The sequence below is a fragment of the Centruroides sculpturatus genome, unplaced genomic scaffold (genome assembly GCF_000671375.1).
Source record: "Centruroides sculpturatus isolate CEXI.00-Female unplaced genomic scaffold, Cexi_2.0 scaffold167, whole genome shotgun sequence".
NCBI lineage: Eukaryota > Metazoa > Arthropoda > Arachnida > Scorpiones > Buthidae > Centruroides > Centruroides sculpturatus.
In genome coordinates, this window is record NW_019384372.1 from 637,178 (window position 1) to 654,519 (window position 17,342).

Below are 17,342 nucleotides of genomic sequence, written 5' to 3' on the forward strand. Positions count from 1 at the left end.
TGATACCCGATTAATATGTTATTAAAAATATTTAATAAACAAATAAAATATATAAAATATACTTGTATTCAGGTTAAAATAATAAGATTGAGAGAGTTGTGAAAAGAATTAAAATTAATTAAATAATGAAAAGATGATGGATGATGGAAATTCAGTTTTAGAACAAAAACTAAGTCAACACCCACTTGTTCTTTATATATAGACATCATCGAAAGGAAACTACGAGTAGAATCTGTTCAGTCAGCATAGTTGAAAGACAAGCAGTAGAATAATAAAAGAACTGTAACGAATTTTATTCAAGAGTCTTTTCAATTCCTTATTTCTACTCACTTTTTTCGCCATATATTAATTTATAAAATATTCAAATAAAATATTTTAAAATTATTCTGACACATTGATAATGAAAATTGACATTTATTTTAAGTGAACGCCTACTCTAAAATACTTAAAGAAATAAAATCTCTTGACGTTAAAAGTCTTATAATTTTTCATACTAACGTTTAAAAATATCTTATAAAACCAATATCACTTGCCAATTTTTTCTATTAAAATATTAAATACAGAATTTAAAAAAAATTAAATTTGAGTAATAAAAAAAATTTAAATAAATTTATAAAATTTATAATAAAATATTAATTTAATGCTTACAAAATATTCAAAATCCAAATAAAAAATTAAATTTTATAAAAATATTTAAATATTAATATAATATTTTTATATCTTTCTTCAATTTGAAGAATTACAAATCTTCAGTTTTTAAATTTACCGATTGCCATTTGTTATAACTTATACTTTTAGAAAAAATTAAATTTTTAATTTTTTATATAAAATAACATAATTTAATTATATAGAAACATAATATAATTTTATCAAATAGGTATAACATGATAAAATTGGTCAAATAGGTATACACTAATATAATTGTTNTAAAAAATAATATAGTTTCGCCATCTAAATCATTCAACATAAAATATTCAAGGATATCAAGACATAGGACAGCTTCATCAAGAATAAATAATTAATTTATTTTTACATTGTATGTTATATATTATTAGTTTTAGAACAAAAAAAAAAAACTCTCATTCATAAATGAATAAAATGTTTTCCTTAAATTCCAATGCTTCACAGGCATTGAGTATATTTAAATATAGATTCATCTCATCATGTCTGAAGGTTATGGAAACACCGGTTTGTTGAGCACCTGTTGTATAATTAGCTATGGGTTAGTCATTTAAATTAGCAACACAATGCTAAACTTATATATTCTCTCCGCATTCTTTACTATTTATAAATTGCTAAATCATACAAAAATAATTCAATTACTGAATTAACTCTATAAAATATGGATCAAACGAAAATAGAAAGTTTAGCTTTAAAACAAAAAAAGAGAAGATTTAACTTATTATTTATAACTAGTTACAACAAATACGAAACGAAAAAAAAACACTAAATAAAAATTTCACAACTAATTCTCTATAGAGTTCAGAGTTCTCCCTGCAATTGTGCTTTACTGTATTGCACAAGTATCACCAGGAAAATACTTCTTTACTAGATATAACATATATCCATTATATAATCCTCTACATCAAGTTAATATGATCATTTACGAGGCGGCAAGGTTTCTCTTAGTGATCAACGGAATCTTTGATGTCAATGGCTTTCAGAATATATTTAACTCAACAAAGTGTGGAGAATGAAAATATAACATCTGTCAACCATATATAAATAGTACTTAGATATGTTTCGTCTAAGTAATAGACTATGTTTACATTTATGAATACAGATAGATACCAGACATCACTTTCCATTTAAAGATGTTGTAAGAAATATAAACACTGACCATTTAAAGTAGAAGAGAGAATATTTTGAAAATAACTACTTTGACCATACTAGCACTGCTTAACGTATTTTGCAAATTTCTATTAATATGGTAATAATTTAGACTTTAAGTGAAATTTATTATAAACAGAAAGAGTCTTTCTTTATTTTTATACAGCGATTACTTAAGATATTTCTCAATATTTACCCTAGAATAATGATAGACATACAAACTAAAATTCAGTTTTCCTGTGTTATGTACTAATGTCACAGTGAAGCAAACTTTATAGGAACTTAGAATTCTATGCTTCTAAGAAGTTTGCATCATTTTTATTTATTTAATAGAACTAATTTAAATAATGCTCACAAAATATTTATAATATAATTTTCTAAACATTTACATAATTTTAAAAATTTATTTTTAAATTTCTAATATTTAATTGCTTAAGAATGAGTAAAATATGGAAGGTGCATAAAATAATTTCTTAGTTAAGTGAATATTTTTAACATCTTAATTAATTGATAAAGATTGAAAAAATAACTTTAAAAAACAGTCACGCTTAAATTTATAAAAGCTTATTTTGAAAAGATGTTGCAAGAGAATGACTCATCCAAAATCTTCCCACACAATCTATTGTAAGGAAAAAGAAAGTTATTTTCAACTGCAACATCAGCAAGTGAAATGAGAATATAGAAATTGTTTTGGTCAAGTTACCTTGGCAGAAAAAACCTGAGTCTGCATGGAAAATTTTGAATAGAAAATTATTATTGGAGAAATCAATATGAACACAGTAAAAAAAACAGTTACTTTCAGAAGTACAGCAGGGTATTAATCTGTTACATAACATTATTCAATCTATCTAAGAAGAGTTATTTATGTAGAAAATAAAAAAATATTTTTAACATTTTTCTCTTGTAATAAAATTTAAAAATAGGGATCAAAACATNAAGAGGCCGAAAAATCGCAGTTTTAAGTACTTTATTCTAATTAAATCACATCATTTATAAAATTACTCTTAGAGAGGATCATATTCTTCAGCAGTAGCAATTACTTTCACGGTGACAACTGGAAGAAAAAATGACCTTACACATATAGAACAATGACATTCGGTTCTTTAGTAGTAACAGTCGTGTTTAACGGGGGGAAAAGCTGCTTTTAAACGACACGGATCTAATTTCGTGAATTAACAAACCAGAAATCTCTAACAATTATGTTGAGTTCTTCATTAGATGTCTGACATAACTATTAAAGCACGCATGAAATTACAGAAATGGTGAAGTAATAGGATCTATGATAAAGAGGCACTCTACAAAAACGTTTGTACTGATTTAATTGTGAGTAACGAATTCGGCTTTGTCGAAATTGGATCTTTATCTCTAATGACTAACTGACAGACTCTTTCTCATCTTTATTTTTATCAGTTAAGAAAACTCTGTTAGCATTTCCCATGTTCTTCAATTATATTTTTGCAGTTGTAAACGTGTTCTTTATTCTTTCCCCTTATCTTTTTAGGTGATTAAGCTTATTATAGTCCCGTTTTTACCTATTGAATGTCTCGTTCAAGAACATTTCTATACCCGGAAATTTTAGAATGGTTTCATTTAAGATTATAAGGCACTTTCCTAATTAGCAAACGAGTCTATTAAGAAACAAATAATTATAAAATTAAACTTATTTGTGTCAAATTTTAACTTTGAATAGTGCGAAAAGGTCCTAATAATAGCGCTTCAGAGCTTTCCTGAATAGTTTTGTGTGTGCTCTTAGGATAGACTTTGAGAATTAATGTGAAATTATTACAATATTTATGTTAAATTATATATATGTAGTGGCTAACAACTGTGTCAATTTATTTTTCTAACATCAAGGGTAGCAACTAACATTATGCAATTTTGTATACAGTTCATTCAAACACCTGTTCTCAGGATCTCCTAAGGGGTAATGGAGACCAGGGGAAAAATGCCTATTGGGGTCCTATAGCAAATTAAATTATATTAAAAAAAGTATAAAAAAACTACATTGTATAGGGACCCTATGTTTTCCCCCTCCTGTTCATCCCTGCCTGTTCTAATATCTTTCTGTGTCTAAAATTAAAAGAAAATTACAAAATACAAAACATATTAAAAAATAATCATTATAAACATAAAATGAATTCAATTACAGTGCTAAATTATTTGCTTAAGAAATATACTAATTACATTCTAATATATATTTGCTACTACCTTTAAAATAATATTGCAAACTATGAGGGTAAACTCCTGTAGAAAGTAAAAACTGTTTTACTCCAAATTTTCAGAATTTTCAAGAAAAAATATCTGTCAAATGAATCACTCATGGTTAACTTTAGAAAAAGAAACTAGAAAGAAATGAATTTCAAAGATTGGTCTGTTTATGTGTGGCTAATCTTAGCCACCAAACTGGAAGGAAAAAAAGAACCCCTAAAGCTACCTTATAACTTTTATTTTTTTTGTTAGAGAAACATACTTTACACTTTAATAAATTAATGATCCTTTCTGTAGAAAGAGTTTTATTTCAGCTTTAAAACTTCTAATGCTTATTTATTTACAGTACTTTATAGCTTTATAGTACTCTATTTACAGTATTTTATAGTGTATATTTTTTATAGTTTAGAATAAATTAATAATTTTAATTTAAATATATATTTTATGTTTCATTATACATTTGAATTTTGAAATTTATTTAGAAAAACACCATAACTACACAAAAAAAAGTCAGCTATAGAATTCTGTCCTTTGAAAACCTGCCAAAATGAGGTTAGACAACAAGGGTACTCTTTTAAAGGTTTTCTCTTGTATTTTTCATTAATCATACTTACACCATATTACATCATCAACTATGTCTAACCAAATATTTATCATGAATAAAAGAAATTTTTACTTAAATTTAGTTAAAGAATAAATCATTACTCACCCTTCTTGATCTTCTGAAGCTGTAGAAAGAAAAAATATAAATAATCTATCAGTTAAATAGCAGTCTAGTAGTAAATTAATAATTCATGCATTTATATATAACATAAATTTAAAAAACACTACAAAAAGTAAGTTGTATTCACAAAAAGAAAATTTAATTTATTATATTTATATATTATGAGATTGCAATAAAATTAAGATTTAAAGTTTTTTTAAAAATATTAACTTTTACATCAACTAATTCAATAAAGATATAATTTGAAGTGTGCACTCTTTATATCAGTTATTAATATTACATTTAATTTTATATGCAATAATTTTATTTATAATAGAAGTTAATTTATTGATAGTGTCATCCAACAAATATAATTGTTATAAAAATAAAATACGGTACTTTAAAAAATTTCAATTTAAAATGATGTTATTTTGTAATGGAATATAATAATAAGAACCAAAATATCTCATAATTTGAAACATTCTGGTTATTAATATTATTAGAATCACCAGAAAAATTGAAATTTAATTAGTAAATATTTAATTATAAATATATTTTGGATGAATTCTTTTTAATAAATACTTTTTTAATTGAAAAGAGGCCGAAAAATCGCAGTTTTAAGTACTTTATTCTAATTAAATCACATCATTTATAAAATTACTCTTAGAGAGGATCATATTCTTCAGCAGTAGCAATTACTTTCACGGTGACAACTGGAAGAAAAAATGACCTTACACATATAGAACAATGACATTCGGTTCTTTAGTAGTAACAGTCGTGTTTAACGGGGGGAAAAGCTGCTTTTAAACGACACGGATCTAATTTCGTGAATTAACAAACCAGAAATCTCTAACAATTATGTTGAGTTCTTCATTAGATGTCTGACATAACTATTAAAGCACGCATGAAATTACAGAAATGGTGAAGTAATAGGATCTATGATAAAGAGGCACTCTACAAAAACGTTTGTACTGATTTAATTGTGAGTAACGAATTCGGCTTTGTCGAAATTGGATCTTTATCTCTAATGACTAACTGACAGACTCTTTCTCATCTTTATTTTTATCAGTTAAGAAAACTCTGTTAGCATTTCCCATGTTCTTCAATTATATTTTTGCAGTTGTAAACGTGTTCTTTATTCTTTCCCCTTATCTTTTTAGGTGATTAAGCTTATTATAGTCCCGTTTTTACCTATTGAATGTCTCGTTCAAGAACATTTCTATACCCGGAAATTTTAGAATGGTTTCATTTAAGATTATAAGGCACTTTCCTAATTAGCAAACGAGTCTATTAAGAAACAAATAATTATAAAATTAAACTTATTTGTGTCAAATTTTAACTTTGAATAGTGCGAAAAGGTCCTAATAATAGCGCTTCAGAGCTTTCCTGAATAGTTTTGTGTGTGCTCTTAGGATAGACTTTGAGAATTAATGTGAAATTATTACAATATTTATGTTAAATTATATATATGTAGTGGCTAAAATATACGAATTAAATTAAAAGAAACTTAATAATATTAAATTAATTAAGGCACCTTTGATAATTTAATCTTGCAATTCTTTCCTGTATTTTATAATAAAGTTCATCATTTAATTTTTGATGTGGTTTAATATAAATTAATTAATTATCCGGTAAAATTAAGTAATAAAATTTTCAAAATATATTTGAATTAAAATGGAATTTGAAAGGTTCAGATTTACTATAAATTAAATACAGTCAAACCTGTGAACAACGGTCACTGATGGGACATAAAAAATAGCTGTTGTTCGAAGTTGGCCATTGTTATTTTGTGCATTTTTGTTTAAAAAATATATATATATATATACCACAGGAATCATGTAATATTATCATAAGAAATGTTCACTAATCCAATTATTTTCCAAAAAGATCTTATTTATATTAAATAAATCATTGCTATTTTTATTAATTAATTGTGAAGATTTCTGCTGTGTGAGATTTATAACCTTATCAACCCATCTCGATTATATTATATTATTTTTATTATTATGTGCATAGTCCAAACGGTTAGGAGTTGAAAGTTGAAATCTGCTACACAGTTAGAGATACCTCATGAANAAAACGGCCGCTGTTTAGAAGTGGCCATTATTGAAGGTTCAACTGTATTCTAGTCAGGAAAACCTATTTTAAGGGTGGCAAAACATGAAAATGTATAGTACATAATATTTTATTAAAAGTTTTTATAATGTAATTCGAAAGAGATGTTTACCTTTTCTTTACTTAAATATCAGATTGGTTTAAGTTTACGTTCGGTTAAGGAACAGATAATTAATATAGTGTCTATAGCGGAAAATATTCTAGAATAGGCTTTGAATTTAGTTCAGTTTTCCTAATTACTACACAACACATTGTATCATAATTATCAAAACTGAACCAAAATCAAGACCGAATGTATATATAAACCATTGTATTGATTACAATAGTTATTGATATATTCCGGTGAAGCTATTGTATATTATTAACGTGAAATGATTTAATAAGAACTACGAGTATGTAGTCTAACTAATACATTTCTTATATATTTAATATACTTAAAACTTTAAAAATTAAATTTAAAATTTCGATTTTCAATGAGATCTTCCTATTGTTCATAGAGCAGAAAGGTTAAGAAAAGAAAGATTGAATTTTCAACTCTCAATTACTCTGATCAAAATGTGAAAAATAACACATTTTTGTGAATTATTTTTCATATTTTTATAATTAAAGTAGTTTATTTTTATGTAACTAAACTTATTTATCTTTGAAATTACGTAATAAGTTATTTATACAGTGGATAAACGAGTAAATGTACCTCATTCAATAAATAATACTTAAATATATAAATTTATAAATAAATATCACCAATTTTTCCATCCGAATTTTAATAAAATTCTTTCATAATTTAAGAGTTAACCTTTTAAATTCTAAGAATAGAAGAGTGTATAAAACACATGAATATCAACAATAAAAACTTATATATAAATATATTCTATTAATCAGCTTAACTTCTATAAATATTTTGGCTGCGAATGAATATCTCCATTCTTTTCCTTGTTATTTCAAAGGGAAGTTGGCCAAAGATATTCATAAAAATCAGCAATTATAAAAGTAATGAGACCTTTTCTTATTAAAGAACCAAACAAAAATCAAGATTCTGCAAATGGTAAAGGGTACTTACAAATATATATTTTAGTAAAATAAAAACAAATTGTTAATATATATTTAGACTTACAGGTTAAATTAACATTGATGGTAGCATTAGCATCCCCGGCTTTGTTATTGATACAAACTTTATAGAGACCAGAATCCGAATCTTCCACATCGCTCAACTGTAGGGCCACTAGGAATCTACTTCCACCGACATCACGTATCTTAAACACAATTCTATTGCTTTCTGTTAGCTTTTTATCTCCTCGAAACCAAGAAATATTGGGCCTGGGTCTAGCAGAGACTAGACATTCGAATAGTAAAGTATCACCATCATCTAGTTGTTTCAGACGAGGCTTTTGTATGAAACTAGGAGCGATATCCATCCCAGGTGATGAATGTACCTGGGAGGGAAAGTAAAAATTCTCAGGTGAAGCAAGGAAATTAGCTTAGAGAACTATAACAACAGCTCGGCTGGTGTGGAAGCAACGTTAACTATCGGCTATATTCGTCTGAAGAAGAGGTTCGAGCAACAGTACATTAAGATAAACACTGAACAGATGGCCAGGCTCATTAGACATTAACCTATCCTTCCTCCGGAGACAACTTTGTTTTTATTAATGCTAGTTGACGTATTCTGTCGTTCTTCCTCGCTTGATTTCTTTGGCAAGCAGTCCGAAGTGAGGTAGCCCAATTCCTTATTTTGAAGATAAACAACACCCATTGCCTATAAAATTGTCAAGGGAAAGTGTCAAAGAGCTTGCAATTCGACGAGGAGCCATTAAAGAAACAATGAAAATCGGTTGCGTAATGTATACAAATTCTCGCAAGTACTAAAACTAAATTGGATCGAAGGTATTTAAGGGGATAACTAAAGGACTAAAATTAGACAATGGCGCTATATATAAGATCAATGATGATTATTTTTATTTTTTAAATCGGTTGTAATTTATTCATTATGCCGTTTTTATATAACACTAAAAATAAACTTAAAAAAATAAAATAGTAGTCAAATTGATCCACTAGAGTCGGTTCAAATTTTGACACTTCTGACAGGCAAAGCGACGTTCTGCCACATGTGATGCGATGATTTAAGCTTCTAGAATACTTTCAACATTTCTAAAAGAAACTTTGGAAAATGCTGATGCTAATAAACATATGTATAGATACATGTTCAATATTTTTGTAAAATTTAAATAGATTCTCTCTTGTGCATGAATTCCTAGCGTGTGTCAGCAATAAAAAAAATGTAATTAATTTGCGATGAATTTAATTATTTTTTGATTAATTTACTTTAAAACAGATAGAAAAATGATACGTTTTAACGTATGCTACGGATTGTTTAATGTTTAAAAAAGAATATCTTAGTTAATGACGTGAATGAGAATGCCAAATCAGAGTTTATCATCTGATCATTAGAAGCAGTTTATCATCCGTTAATTATTCGAGTTAAATATGTAAGAAATTTGCTTGTTTTTTCTAAGTTTTGCTTAAAATTAATTTTATTGTTAGTTGAATTTAAAGGTTGTTTAAAGTTTAACACATGTTTAAGTAAAGATGTAAACTTATTTTTACTGAAACTTGGGACATAAGCTTATGTAAGAAAAAGAACATTTGCTCTATTTTATCACTTGTAGAAGTGTGTAGCCCTTCTTAGGCCATAAACAACCGTCTGAAGATAATTTTCCAAAGTTCTTCAACCCACAGAAATCTATTTTTAGTGTTAAAAGTTTAGATGTTTTCCATGAAAATTTCTGTTATTTGAGGAAAAAATTGTTTAGTAAGGTAAAATGGTGTTATATTTAGAACTTTAAGTGTTAATCTTTAGGCTAAAATAGAACAAATTTTGCCTGTTCCGTAATAATTCGATATATTTGCTTACATAAGAACAATTTTTTAAACGAAACGCGTAAAGAAAAATGATTTAAAATGCATTAAATAAATTAATTTCACTTCTAAATTATATACTTTTTTTAAAAATAATTAACTTTAAATTTGCCCATAAATAAAAAACTGTTATAAAAAACTTGATGTTAGGATATCCGGATTAGATAATATTTATGATCTTATTTTTTGGGCTATTTTTATTTTAAGTCGTAAATGATGTCATAATGTAAACTCGTAATTTTCTTACTAAAGAATTTTGGAGATTGGCATAAATTTTTACTTCCATAAATTTAAATTATTCGTGGTCTTCTTCTTCTCCTCCTCCCTTAAGAGTTTCCTTAACCAAAAATATTCTTTAGCTTCCTCTCCACTGTTTTCTGTCCACATAATCTTCATATTACAAGTACAGGGTATCTTCATATTACAAGTACAAGTATCATATTACAGTTCCATTTATGATGATTTCCAGAAGAATAATTACCATTTTTATGATGATATGCACGGGTTAAAGGCTAGACTAAGAGAAGATAACCAAGATCAAACAGGTAAAGAATCAAACATGAAAGGAACAAGAAGAGAAATAAGAAATAGTTTTCAATTCTGTTTTTATTTTAATATTTTCTTGTCAATTTTATTTTTATTTAATGTTTTTTTATATATTTTGAACAAAGAAAATGAATATTTTCTTTTTTTTCTTAGAATAAAATTGTAAAACTAAAAGTAAAGAAGTAGGAATCTAGTAATAGAAGAGATTGAAGAAGTAAAAAAAAAGAAGAGAATTGGGAAAAATAGCGGAGTAGAAGAAACAGGAAAATATATCAGAAATTAAAAAGAAAGGAATGGATAAAGTGGAAATCGAAAAATATAAGATTACAAGAGGCTGGGAAGAGAAACAAAGAAGTATTTGAAGAAATTGTAAGGAAAATTAGGGATATAAAGGAGGGAGATAACAAAAATTCCGGTAGGGATGTGATAATAAAATTAAGGATAGAACAAAAGAGCAAGAAAAGACACGATAATAAAAAATAGGAACAGAATAATAAAATAAGATTGGAAAAAAAAATATTAAAAATAAAAATTAAGAATAGAAAAATCGTAATATAAAATTAAAAAAATAATAATAATAATCAAGAACCTGATTAAGATAAGGTAAAGAAACAGAAATTAAGAAATATGAAAAATTATAATAAAATTAAACAATGAAAAATTAATATAAAAATCTAAAATAATTAAGAAAAAAAGTCACAATTGAGAAGTTAAGAAAGTGAAAACGGAGAAAAAATATTGAAAAGAAGGAGAAACAAAAAGGAAAAAAAAGGTGACAAAAAGAGGCTGAGAAAAGGAAAAAAGAAAAAGAATCAGTGTCAGACAGAGAGGTTAGAATTTAGAAGGTAGAAAAAATAATCATAGAAAAGTCTGCAAAACTGGAAACAAAAGAAAAGCGCATAGAAAAATTAAAATCAAAAATTTAAAAACATTCTTGCGAAATTTTAAATAGATAAAAGGTTAAGAAGATTCATCCAGCTTAAAGACAAAATTGACAAGATAACAGCTGAATTGAAGAGTTTGATTAAAAATAAGATTAAGAAAGGAAAGGGTTTAACAAAAATCGGAAAGAGAAAATTAAACGGGGATAAGGAGATTAGGGAAGAATACGTGGCGAATAGATCAGAATAAGAAACGAAAGATAGTTTAAACAGCTTTAGAAAAGATAGCCACGATAAAAAAGAGCAGGAGATTAACGAGGATAGGAACCGATAAGAAAAGAATAAGTAGGATAAAAATAACAGGAAGCATAGAAAAGAAAAGCATTAAACTCAATTTTTTGTTTACTTATTTACTCTATGCTAAAGCATTGCAATGACTATCGCGAGATTAGAAGAAGATCAAGAGGAAGAAAGATGCGAGCGCATAACAAAGTTGCAAAAATTATATCCTTATTTATAAAGAGTGTTAACTCGTCGAAAATGAAAATAGAATCAGTAAAGAAGAATATGTTTTCTCGTGACAACTGCTTGTTGTTATGTAAACAACTTTACAAGACAAATCTACGATCAGAAGAAAGAAAAAAAGAAAAGGGGTATGTTTGTTTAAGATACTAGTAAGCGATCCTTATATAGAATGCGGAAGTTGTTTACACAGAAAATACGTTTTTAAACCTTTCATTCGTATCGATTTTAATTCGTTTCCGAAATTTTTATCTTTAATCTTTGACGAGTGTTTAAAGGTTGTCAACGATAGCTGCTATAACTTGGGTAATGAAGAAGTAGATTCGTCGACCGAGATTTATCTTACCTAAGGAACACGAATGATGCTATTGGGATCTAAAAATAACCGTTCTGCTTTAAAATATTCTAGAAACGCTGATGTTAGATACTGGTAATACTATCTTAGAGGTGGTCGTACCTTATATGTCTTGAGGCTCTAGAAGCTGTTAATTTAAAAGTCGACATTTCTCCATCCATCCGTTCTGCATCCTACACGTTATCATCATCGGATACGATCCACATTTTCATGTCTAAATCATCTTAGTAAATTGAAACTTCCCGAATTTTTCAACATTAAAGGCCCGTTTATCCTTCTAGATATCGTTCATTTAGTTATATATACGCGTATAAGTTACTTATATTATATATGGAAAGACATATTGAAGTGTATCAAGATGCGATTGTCCTTGAAAATCGAACATTTTGTATATTTTTGGATAGAGTTGTATGCCAAACAAAACTACCGAATTTTCGCTAAATTCCGAGTTTTGTTTCGCTTTAAAATAAAGTAAATACTTAATTTTTTATTCTAAAAATGTAAAAAAAATTTTCTCCGGAAACTTATGATGCATCGAAGATAATTTGAAGCGTCACTCAATTTGATAGCTCCTTCATAATTATTATACGTCAAATCTAAATGTGTAATTCTCTTCGATATAAGGTTAGATCGATAGTGTAATCAGCGATAACTATATGCTGTGAAGTATATAATACCACTTGGCCACGTTCCAAGGTAGATTTATAAATATTTTAATCCTCTTCGATGACGAGAGATGGCAGTATCTTACAAACTAACTGGTGATGATCGTTTTCCTATTTTCAATTACATAAATATCTCCTACATATATCGTATCACTGAATTACTTTCCTCGCTTACAATTTGTAACATTGGTCTAGATTTATCATCGTCATTCTGGCGTTTTTTTTTTACTCCATTCTCCTCAGTAATCACTACTTTTTTTAAGCCATTCTCCTATTCGCAGTATAAGCTATAATCATCAGCATCTTTATGGATCTGTTTCTTGTCGTTTACTATTAGTGATGGAAGCAATCGGTTATTTCGAGTCTTTCTTATTCCTCATATTAGATTTATCTTCTTATAATTTCGATAATATCTAATGGAAATTACGAATTTTCTTGTTTCCTTAGGGCATTGATAAAGAGTTCGGTTAGAGTCTCCACTTGTTGAGGTTGAACGCTAAGTGGACGAGATATACGCCTCCAATCTTGAACAAAAAATTAATCTAAATAAATAACGAGTAGTGGAGCCATAAAGAGTAAGTTTAACAAGTGCACCTACCTGCAGACTTCCTTCTAGCAGCTATAGCTGGCTCCATTGAAGGGATAACGGGCTCGGAACCTCCTTGGTAAAGACCTCTAAATCCTAGAAAAGGGTTTATGATTCTGGCCAAAATCGACTCCAACTTTAATTTATTTTTATTTGGAGGATAGCTATCATTGACTCCCTGAAAGAAATTGCCACATTTCGAGATATTGGTCATAAAATAGATCGTTTTTTTGAATTATTTTTTGAGTATATAAGGAAGATAAACTCGCCAGACAAAATACAAGGATAATCATCTATTCAGATAAATAGTCGATTATTTATCTTTCGATTATATCTATTTATTTTTAAATCGATTTTTAATTTTACCTGCAAGATAAGGAACATGTGCTTAATTCCGGAAGAAACTTTATAATTGACTTTTTGTAGAGCTTCTGTACTAAAACAAAAAAAAAATTATATTTAAATAATTTATTCGAATGTATTGCAATATTATTCAATTGTTGTTATAGAATATAACTAATAAAAAAAACTCACCTTCAATTTTAATTTTTAGTAAGATAAAATCGCGAAAACTAACAAGAGCTGTTTGCCTAACCGTCAATATTTCTTTAGTCTATTAAAAATTACATATCTTACGATTAAAATTAGTCATATAAGATCTATATATTATATAATTCAACATTATTTGACCTTAATTAAATACAATATTGCTTCTAAAGCAGGTAAAATCTTCTTAAAAAAATAATTCCAAATTTCTTCCAGCATAACTAATAACTTTTCACCTTTACAGAAAATCAATATAATATTTTATTTAAATATTTAAAAAAAATTTTTAATATTAATTTTCAAATTTATACCTTCTTCTAGCCTTATATTCTCTCTCAAGATGATCATCCCTCTTGGTAATAATTCTTGCTGAGGGGAAGACATTCGACTCATTTCAACATCATTTATCACCCCAAAAAAATTTTTGTCACCAACTTACCTTATAATAATCGAAGATAAATGGTCCCGTTTTTGATCCTAGAATATTTCTATAAAATAAAATAATATAATATTTTTAAAAAAAAAATCTAAAATTTCATTACAAATACATGTTAACAGTTTACCTGATATTCTCATGGAGACTAAACAATTCACCCGGGTTCATGACATCTTTCTGCTGAAACAAACTGACAATTTTCTTCAACAAGCTACGAAATTTGACTAAAATTTAATCAGAAAAATAATTTTAAAAGCCAGAGAAGAGATAATAATATTTACTTATTCCAATCTTGATTCTTTCTAAAGGTGTGTTGTCTATCTAAACTCGAAGCTATGTCTAAGGTGACTATCCCATATTCGGGTACTTGCTGTAGAAGGGAGGAAGTCCTAGGAAATGCAGGAGAAGCTAAAGAATTTATAGAGTTTTGCATATAATGCACAGATGAAGATTTCATACTTAAACGTTTCAAAGACATAGTAGAATGTTGTGTAACAAAGTCACTTCTCATATTTATGTTCTCTGCTTCTTATCAGAGAAACTACACCTATTAGATAACCCCCTTATCTTATCGTCGACTCTGCCATATTTTATGAATAATAACAATAAATATATACATTTGTTAAGTTTAAAGAGGTATGCAACTATATACCTCGCCCATTTTTCCTTACTTTTAAAACTATTTTTAAACTATCGGCTTATAAAACTGGAAAGAGAAGTTAATTAACCGATAATTCTAAAATATTTCTACTATTCTGTAACCCATTAGAACGTATTAAATGTACGATATACGATAAAGTTGGTGAATAACAGCTGCAAATCATCCTTACTCCTAGCTTCGGTCGTGACGTGTCAGATAGGATAAACCGGTGTAAATTTACATGATGATACTTTCATAAACACATCATCTACACCTTATTTCCTAATCCGTTTTATAATTGTTTAGTTTCGTCTAGCTACAAATTAATTATATTTTTATAAAATATATTAAAACTAAATACAGGTAACAGAAAAATTTATATATAAAATTATAAAAGAACATGCCTTACCTATCCATTTTCTTGATTAAGAATTGGTGACTTATCTGCTCTTATCAATAAAATAATTTTTTATTTTATTTTTATTATTTTATAATTCGAAAGTGTCGCCATTTAGAAATTTCTTAAAACGATATTCAATAATGCGAATATTTAATTTAAATCTATAATAAATAATAGTCTATATATTTTTTAATATTATCTGTGTAGGTATCAAGTAAAAGTTTCTGCTGAATTTAACAGAATTTTTATTAAATTATTCCTTTTTATATAAAAAAATATAATATTAATAATATTACTATTTTATAACACTAATTTGTAATTTTAACACGGAAAAATCTTTAATTTGTGTTGTTTTTAACTTAAAAATACAGCAGTTAAACAGTAAATTTTCTCTGTTTAATGCTTGAAAATACGACGAAAATATATATTGAAGCCATATATAAAAAAATAAATGATACTTTTTCATTATTAAATCTATCTAGATAGCAATATTTTGAAGAATAAATTCAATAGAAAGAAAAAATATATAAAAAAACTGCACTCAAACATGGATTCATTTGTGTGCAATTCAGCAAGAATCTCAACAAATCGATATTTAGAGGGCCACTTCGATAACTGGTTTTCGTTAACTAAACATAAAAAATAATTAAATTTAGTTACTTTTTTCACAGAAATTTATGAAAATTTTTAAAAAACAGAAGGAAAATTACGGAAGAAAGAAAAAAATCCGAATGGATACTCATCTTCGTAAGAAGTGATAAAAAGAAAAGACATAAATTCCGTAGTTAGAGAGATTCGTCTTAAAAATCTAAATCCCCCGATTTAACGATTATTGCTCGTGTGTTTATAGTCTTACTTTAATAAAACTATATCTAATTGTTAATTTGAAAAGTAGTTTCTTTACGTAGATGACTCTAGATACGAGTATTAAATGGCTAAGCAACAATTCTTCTAATTGATATATTGTGAAGATGGACTTACAAAGAAAAGAAAAAAAAAAAGATCAGATAATAATTAATCCTATTATAAGAGAAAATTAAAGGTAGAATCGAACAATCGAAACCGCAAATCGTAATAAAAAAACATAAAGATGATTAGATCTACCAGAAGGATTATGTGAAAAATAAGTGTTATAACCTAGAAAAATTGGTTAATAGGCTTTATTCTAAACTAATAACACAATAATTAAAGATTAGTTGTATGGATAATCGTTTAATGTGTTCTGTATCTATCGTCGCGCGATCGCTTGAGAGAATGTCGCGTCGCGTTACGTTTATAAATCCAAAATAAGATAAATATTATTATTAATGAACTATTTTCCTTTTACTTTTCCTAATTATCAACAATTTTAAGCGATTTCACAAAGGTTAAAATCAATATTTCATTTGTTTACGTGCATACTTTATGTTTCATATTAAAACACGCCAACTTCGCGTCGCGTCGCTTAGAGCGCTATATTCAATGCAAAGCGATCGCTTATAAACTGCATAATAACAATTAATATACTAAATTATTATATTTTTCATAATTAAGAATTTTAAATTGAAAAATAATAAACAAAAATTCTCTTATTAAAAAAAAAAACAAAAAAAATTATATGTATACATAAATAAGAATTGTTTTAATGTCGATGAAGAGAATGAAACGCTAGATGGCAGCACATACTCGTACATTATTTAATCAATGTTGCCACAAATAATAATAATTTGGTTAATTCTTAATAATAAGATATTAACAATTAAATAATCCTCGTAATAAATTAGGTTCCTGTACATAATTTAAATTTTATATTGTGACGCTTGCTAATTGAAGAGGACGATGAAGAAAAGAAATTTTGAAATTGTTTACATATATCCTATTTAGTATTTAATTTGTAATTCGAGGATTAATTTGGATTTTATAGATAATTTTTTTCTAGTTAATTTTGAAAAGAAAGCAAATCGACGCTAGAGGGAAGCACTGAAGGGAAGCATGTTGAGGAATGGAGTAATGA

General features: G+C 27.0%; 2 protein-coding genes across 8 annotated transcripts in view; both read right to left on the reverse strand.

Moving 5' to 3' along the window:
* Positions 1 to 8,530, reverse strand: part of LOC111615272 (twitchin-like) — a 263,599-nt gene extending 255,069 nt beyond the window's left edge. The window contains exons 1-2 of the mRNA XM_023356687.1: positions 7,971 to 8,530; positions 4,748 to 4,766 (exon numbers count right to left, since the gene is read on the reverse strand). Coding sequence (XP_023212455.1) covers positions 4,748 to 4,766; positions 7,971 to 8,271 — 320 coding nt within the window. The 5' untranslated portion in view covers positions 8,272 to 8,530. The remainder of the gene's footprint in view (positions 1 to 4,747; positions 4,767 to 7,970) is intronic.
* A 3,328-nt stretch (positions 8,531 to 11,858) lies between these two features.
* Positions 11,859 to 15,386, reverse strand: LOC111615147 (proline-rich protein 5-like). Of its 7 annotated transcripts, none has more exons than XM_023356559.1 (10): positions 15,359 to 15,386; positions 14,591 to 14,698; positions 14,437 to 14,520; positions 14,313 to 14,361; positions 14,185 to 14,242; positions 14,018 to 14,109; positions 13,862 to 13,940; positions 13,694 to 13,758; positions 13,340 to 13,505; positions 11,859 to 13,265 (listed from the first exon to the last, which is right to left on the reverse strand). In XM_023356559.1, exons 1-10 carry the CDS (start codon positions 15,364 to 15,366, stop codon positions 13,165 to 13,167), a joined length of 810 nt encoding a protein of 269 aa, XP_023212327.1. In that variant the 5' UTR covers positions 15,367 to 15,386; the 3' UTR covers positions 11,859 to 13,164. The 7 variants fall into 7 exon arrangements, with proteins under 7 accessions (XP_023212327.1, XP_023212353.1, XP_023212348.1 ...); XM_023356585.1 differs by lacking the exon at positions 15,359 to 15,386 and adding an exon at positions 14,769 to 14,818 and having other exon boundaries at positions 14,437 to 14,486; XM_023356580.1 differs by lacking the exon at positions 15,359 to 15,386 and adding an exon at positions 14,769 to 14,818 and having other exon boundaries at positions 14,437 to 14,489.
* Positions 15,387 to 17,342: the final 1,956 nt, after the last annotated feature.